We start from the raw sequence: 7,275 nt of genomic DNA on the forward strand, positions 1-7,275 counted from the left end.
TATATGTATATATAATATATATATATATATATATATATATATATATATATATATATATATATATATATATATATGTATATATATATATATATGTATATATATATATATATATATATATATATATATATATATATATATATATATATATATATACATATACATATATGTATATATATACATATATATATATATATATATATATATATATATATATATATATATATATATTTGTAATTATAAAGTGACGTGTTTTCGCCTATATTGACTCTATACCATCAACGTAACGTGATACAATGTTATGGGGTTCACGTGATGATATGAGAGGGGATCACAGAATACATTCTCTGTTTTATCTTTGCCAACCTGAAATTCACTAATGTTAACAAGGGAACAAAAAAATAAAAATAAAATATTTCAATTTAAAAAAGCATAAACGTGTTTAACAAAAAATTAATTTTCTTCTTCTTTGTTCTTAATTATAATTTTGCAAGGGATTCCCTCCAACACAATTAATTATTACGTGCCAATATGTTTTGCGACATACACGCCGTTGACTCCGATTTCAGCCTACTTTTCTTTTTAGATTTTCTTCCATAGCCTTTTTACAAACAAAAAAAACTGCACTGCAGCAGTTGTTTGATTTTGGAGTTGTCTTTTCTAGAATGGCGGCTGTCCCCAGGTATCGAGCATCGTCTGCCGGGAGGTTTGAACACGTGAATTTTTGAAATTTTTCGTTCAGCAGCACGAGCTAACCTCCCAAAATTATTTGATTTAAAAGATGACGAGAGTTGTGTATAGGTTTCAACCACCCATTGAGATTTACTGGCATACAGTAGAGTTGCTATTTAAAAAACCTTCGCTTGAAAACTATACCGAATCGTCTCTGCACTACTGAAATGTACGGTAAATGATGTGATTCTGCCTGTAAACTACCCCCTCCCCCTTGATCGAAATATAATTATTTGAAAAATATAGTTTTACCATTTAGTTCCCCCCTCCCCAAAGTTTCAAGTGCTCCCCCCCCCTCCCAGGAGAAAAAAGTCTGAAAGAAACTCTGAGTGTGTAACTTTAAAGCGATCGTTAACTGTTACCGAATATCGATTGCTATCTGACAATACGGTGTAAAACCAATTTCCGCTGGATGATGTCTTTAACTTTAATAAAGTTTCTCTGTAATATGTTAACAATTTTCAATTGGTGTCGCAATACCCTATTTAATCGAAGAGCGTCAATATGTTCACTTTCAAGCACAAATTGTTGCCTATGTAAGAAATATTGTTTTCTATGTAAAAAAAAATGTTTGCCTTGGTGTCACCCCTTCATCTTACTTAGGCTTCATCCTTCATTATGACGGCCACAAACATTTGGAATTTTAGACCCCCCTTCCACCCGTCCACACGCGTCCACTTTCGACAACCCCCCCCCCCTCAATGTCGACGACCACAAAAATTTAGTAGACCACTCAAAACATGCGGCAAAATTACTAATACATATAGATCTTCATAATGCATAACCTACAATTTAAAAACAGTCTTTTAATAAATTCAACACGTGGACGTCCACAATGACCCCCCCCCCCACCCGGTCCGTACGCGTCCACGAAAGTCGCTCCGTGTGCACGTCACAAATGGATGACCCCCTTACCCACACAATTAACCATGTTCGTTAAAATCATCTCCAGCGCTGCTGTGGCACTAATTTATCCGCTAACGAAAGCAACAGGTAAATTTGTCAATGTCTATGCGGCATAATCTGCTAATACCCCTGTTAAAAGATAAAAAAACGACAAATTAGCAGAAAAAAAACAACTACCAGGCAGTTGAAGCCGATTGCCGTGTGAAGTGAATGACAGGTGATTAGCGATGGATTAATTTGGACTGTGTTTTATCACCCTGGCTGCCAGTTTTTATCCTGTGGTTAAAAGACAAAAGGGAAAAGCGGCTTGAGAATACACGTCGAGTGGGATTCAACCATTCAGTATCATAAACATCAACAGGATTAACGACTGTTGGATTAATTCGGTATGTTCCCTCCCCCCCCCCCCCCCACCCGACCGTCTCTTCCCCCCCCCCATCAACTCTTTCAACAAACTGCTGCATACAATTAAATATAAAAATTAACGAGGCTTCAAATAGCATCTTCCACTTCATTTGCAATTAATGTTTCATTTTATTGTTACAAGTCATCTTTTGATTACTCACCCCCCCCCCCCCCCAAAAAAAAAAGCATTTTTTGAACCCTCTGCCTCTCCACTTAATTAGAAGTTTAATATGCAGCCTTGCTTGTAAAGTTTCATTCACTGTCGAATTTATTTGTATGAAATTTAACCTTCAAAGTAATGACATCTAAGTTTTATGATTCGTGACTGTGAATATTTTAATTATAATGACCGCTTGCTCGGTTTTATAAATTGTGATCTTCTGTATCTCAAGTATGCCTATAATGACTGCTATTTTAAAAAAATGTGAAAATTTGTCTGAAGTTTAATGTGTAATGATCGCTCTTTTTTAAATGCTTACAGTCTAGTCGTTATTTGTATTACAAAGGGTCTTTCTGATTTAAATAAATAAAAACGATATTTCTCGGTAGATCTTCCCAAAGTTAACCAGATAATCACAAAAAAAACCCACTTACTTTAAATTTTTAATGACTCATTATTGTAACAACAATTATTTAAAACAAATACATGTAATACATTTTTATACATCCAATATTGAAAGGTTTATCAATACAATAATAAATATCTACAACACACAAATCTGCCAGAAAATGGCACAAGCAGAATTGTAAACTTCAATGTATAAAATAATTTTGAACAACACTTTTAAAGTAATGCAGGATATATCAATACATTAATTAAATGCAATGTTAATGAACTTTTGATAATAACCTTTGAGAGGTAGTTGCATAATTGAAAGTTTTAAAAATACTGCATGGTTAACAACACATGGTATGATCCGCATTCTTTTTATACAAATGGAAATATAATTAATTATGCGCAAAAATATTTTTAGTTCTATATTGGTCAACATGCGTAGGCTTCAATGATATTAAATGTTTAACTCAACCAAATGTGAACTGCGCAACATGTTATCATCAAGAGAAAGAACCAGAACTCATGGTGTCCTTCATCAAAGTTAGGACGGTGGCAGTGAACGCCCTTTTGACGGCGGACCGCTGGTTCTGGATGGGGATTTCTGGCGTGGTGACGTGCTGCGTCACAAAGTTGTAGATGGCGTCGTTCGTGACGTCAGGTTGAACCAGTTGTTTCAGGCAGGATGATGTCATCTGTAGATTGGATGTTATGTTTTGAATGTCTTGGCAGGCAGCTGCGCCGTAGCTGGGGTCACTGACCTGTGACTTGATGTAATAGGCGTAGGCGGAGAGCTGGGTCAGACGGTAGAGCCGGGAGTACTGGGGAGGGTAAACAGGTGGGTTGTTACAGGTGGGTTGTTACAGGTGGGTTGTTACAGGTGGGTTGTTACAGGTGGGTTGTTACAGGTGGGTTGTTACAGGTGGGTTGTTACAGGTGGGTTGTTACATGTGGGTGAGTTGTTAAACGTGGGTGGGATGTTAATGGTGGGCTGTTACGAGTGGGTTGTTACAGGTGGGTTGTTACATGTGGGTGAGTTGTTAAACGTGGGTGGGATGTTAATGGTGGGCTGTTACGAGTGGGTTGTTACAGGTAGGTTTTTGGTAACTTATTTGCAAGTCTAATTCTTTAATTAAAATTCAGAAAAGTAATTGTTTAATTATTAATCAGAAGAAGTTGTTAGTAAATCAAATAGAATGGTACACAAAACACACCTGGGTGGTTGTGAACTCTGGAAATTCTTGCTGTGAAATATTTATCGAACCACTGGCAGATTTGTAAATTTTGGCTTTCAACCCGGCGTCCATCCATGTGATCCATGAAGTGTACTGGGGAGGAAAGTTATCAGTTGGTATAATAGTGGGGTTATACTACTGTTATAATAGTGGGGATATACTGCTGTTATAATAGTAGGGATATACTGCTGTTATAATAATGGGGATATACTGCTGTTATAATAGTGAACATTTAGCGGAAATATAAAATAAACAGATGTTATGATAGTGAACATTTAGAGGAAATATAAAATAAACAGATGTTATAATAGTGAACATATAAAAGCAGTTTTTGTCTGTGTGAACATTTTACGCCAGACCACAAAAGTATCGATTTGTTCCACAAAAAGTTACTTAACTTATTTAGAAAGTTATGGATTAGTTTTAACTTATTTAAAAAGTTATCGATTAGACTTACCTTATTGAGAAAGTTATCGATTAGCCCCAGCAGCCTATACTTCAGTATCCGATAATTTTCCTCAAGGACGGGTTCCTGACTGACGTCACGGGCCGTACGTACAGCTGCGGTCATTCCATCCGATACGTCACTTCCCGTCCTGCCGTTCTCCATACTGGACGACAGCGCAAGGGCGGCAACTCGTGGGCCGACAGACGACATGTTTGCTGTTTCTCTGTTGATTGTTGGATTGTGCTCTGTTTGTGGTTGTGTTCTATCTTTGATTGTGTTCTACCTGTGCATACAATGTCGCTTTAATTTGTGTTCTAGAACATTCTTAGCGCGTTAAAATACATCTTATCGTCGTGATCTGTTCGGTAAACATGTTTACATGTAATACTTTAATGTGTTAGAGGAAACCAAGTTCGAGATAATAATTAAGAATGAAGTAGAAATTTCATCCAAATTATTATGTCATATTATAACTTTAATAAAAGTTTGATAGAGATTTTATTAAAAGCTAAACTAAAGTGAGCACGATTCGTTTTAGTACCGCTACATTTTTTTCCAATCAAATTTTTAACAAATAGACCTAAAGATTTAAATAATTAAACTACTATACTATAGAAGGTTACATTCTACTAAGACTTAATTAATAACACAAATAACAATTATTTGGTTATTCTTACTTGAATCAGCCTTGAAAATATAAACTTTAATTATCATCAGTTGAAAGTCAGCACTGTTGATATAAATGCGTTTATTCCGCTGTGAGGAAGTTTTTCAATGTGTTTTAGATCGTGGAGCTTGAAGTAGTCAAAGCGAGGTTCAAAACTTATATATACTAGCGAGTGGGATTTCCCTGAATGTTTAAGATCGGTTTCGGAAACAGAAACGAAACGGGAATTCCCATTAAATTTTCCAAAAATAAAGTGAGAGCGACCTAACATCTTTGAGGTTTACCTGTTTCAGTGGCTATATACTAGGTTACATGTGGATTTTTTTTAATCAAACGATTTTTATCTAATTGCTGTCTTTACTTACAAATTGCGTTAGGCCTACTATTCAGTAGACAATCTTAAACTTCCTGTTTGAATTTAAAGTATCAACCTTGACCTACATTTAGCAAATGTTTCCTTGCTTGTTATCGGTATCAATGAATGGTCGAGATGTTTTAAAGCCATTTGCTCGGAATAGTCTTATTTCATTCACTCATGTGCAATGCTTTTAAACAGCAGATTGTATCAAATTGTTTGAACCAAGCAGTTGCATAAAATACATTCGACTTTTTAAAACGATTACATCGCTTACATTTTTGTATTGGCACACTATTTTGTCACATGACTCACTTACCCCTCCCCCACCTGTCTTCCCCCCCCCCCCCCGTACCTGTCTCCATACCTGCCAGCCAGATTAGTCATCCTACCACGTCACTGGGACTTTCCCGACCCAGTTTAACTTTTTTATCTCGTGACGTACCTAGCTGATGCAACCTTTGTGTGTGTGTGTGTGTGTGTGTTTGTGTAGGGGTGTATCTGAGTGTGTTTGATTTTGTGTCGTGTCTATGTGTGTGTTTTGGGGTGTGCAATTGAGCGTGTGTTTCAATATGTGTATCTTTGAGTGCGTTTGAGAATCTGTATGTGTGTGAGGGGGGGGTGGTTTTTATCTGTGTTTGTTTATATGTACATTTATGAGTGTGTGTTATCTCTGAATGTGTGCTTGTAATCAGCGTTTGCCTCTCTGTGTGTGTGTGTGTGTGTGTGTGTGTGCGTGTGTGTGTGCGTGTGTGTGTGTGTGTGTGTGTGTGTGAATTTATAAGCTGGATAATTGTAAAATTCTAGAATGTTCAAGAACGAAAATACAAAAGTTTATGCATGGATGTCAACGTTGGTCAACTTTATGTCAGCTTTACAGTGGCATCTGGAAGGTACTAAGACAGTTTGACCATAGCTGAGTTTACTAGGACGGACGGACAGACAGACAGACAGGCAGACTTTACAATTTCTTCTGTGTCTTCACATTGTAATATTCAACATCTTTAAAAGCAGAAATTGTGTGACAAAAATGCAATTATTTAAAAAACTGTTTAATATAACTAAGGTCTCTAACCACATTAAACTCCATTTTATTCATTGTACCAGGCCGTTTTTTAGCCCATGACCTCATTATTTTCGTGACCCAATTTTTAGGCACAACCACACCCACTTTAACTTTTTGTCATCCATCTAAAATTGAGTTGATTAACAATTACAACACTTAGATTCATCGTCATCAAAGTAATGTATCTCTGCTTAATAAGGTAAAGTTTAAAAATATTATTTTAAGAAAAAACTTTTAAAACGGTTTAATCTGTTAAAAAAAGGTGTTAACGTAAATGTAGCCTTTTTACGCATTAGAAATATTACAAATAAAACGTTCCAAAGTAGCCTACTGAAGTATTAAAATAAAACAACTAGTTTTTCAGTTATTGCTAATGTAGTGGTGTTGCACAAAAGGCTAGTGAGGGCATAAAAAACTGCATTGAAAGCATGAATATTTTTTAATGTTGTGTTATGACGCATATATATGTGCGCTTATATTTTGAAAATCGTATATTTTAACTCAATCGTTAAATTAAAACTTTCATGTTTCATTATTCAGTGTTTGCATTAAACTTATATTCTTAAAAATCCGCAATTTTGTCGTATTTTAACTTCTACATTTATATGTTTAGTCATCTTCAGGTTTGGCCATGTTTAAATGAAACTCAAGGAAATATTTTTTTTTACAATAGTTGACCTTATGACATTAAAAACAACACCATCAAGCAGTGTCACTACTGTCAGCAAGTGACACTTGACACGCTTGTGACACGCTTGTATACAATTTTTTATCTTACCGTCTTATTGCTTTATTTGACGATTACTACAAAGGTAAATTTGATTTGAAAATTAAAATATTATTTTAGGAAACCTCGTAAAATGTAGATACAAAATTGAGTTCAAAATCTATAAAAGATGACACATAGACTC

General features: G+C 35.4%; 1 protein-coding gene across 1 annotated transcript; it reads right to left on the reverse strand.

Moving 5' to 3' along the window:
* Positions 1 to 2,840: 2,840 nt before the first annotated feature.
* On the reverse strand, positions 2,841 to 4,468 carry LOC131936775 (uncharacterized). The gene is made up of 3 exons (XM_059293838.1): positions 4,286 to 4,468; positions 3,808 to 3,921; positions 2,841 to 3,414 (listed from the first exon to the last, which is right to left on the reverse strand). The coding sequence occupies exons 1-3, from the start codon at positions 4,436 to 4,438 to the stop codon at positions 3,097 to 3,099; spliced, it is 585 nt and encodes a 194-aa protein (XP_059149821.1). The 5' UTR covers positions 4,439 to 4,468; the 3' UTR covers positions 2,841 to 3,096.
* Between the last annotated feature and the right edge of the window lie 2,807 nt (positions 4,469 to 7,275).

The sequence above is a fragment of the Physella acuta genome, unplaced genomic scaffold (genome assembly GCF_028476545.2).
Source record: "Physella acuta isolate Inbredline_101_S28 unplaced genomic scaffold, ASM2847654v3 ptg000187l, whole genome shotgun sequence".
Taxonomy (NCBI): Eukaryota; Metazoa; Mollusca; class Gastropoda; family Physidae; genus Physella; species Physella acuta.

Coding starts and splice junctions, on each gene's coding strand:
- LOC131936775 (XM_059293838.1), bottom strand. CDS start 4,438: ATGGAGAACGGCAGGACGGGAAGTGACGTATCGGATGGAATGACCGCA. Junction 3,922..4,285: donor TCGATAACTTTCTCAATAAG/GTAAGTCTAATC, acceptor TTTCCTCCCCAG/TACACTTCATGGATCACATG. Junction 3,415..3,807: donor CAGAGTTCACAACCACCCAG/GTGTGTTTTGTG, acceptor TACCCTCCCCAG/TACTCCCGGCTCTACCGTCT.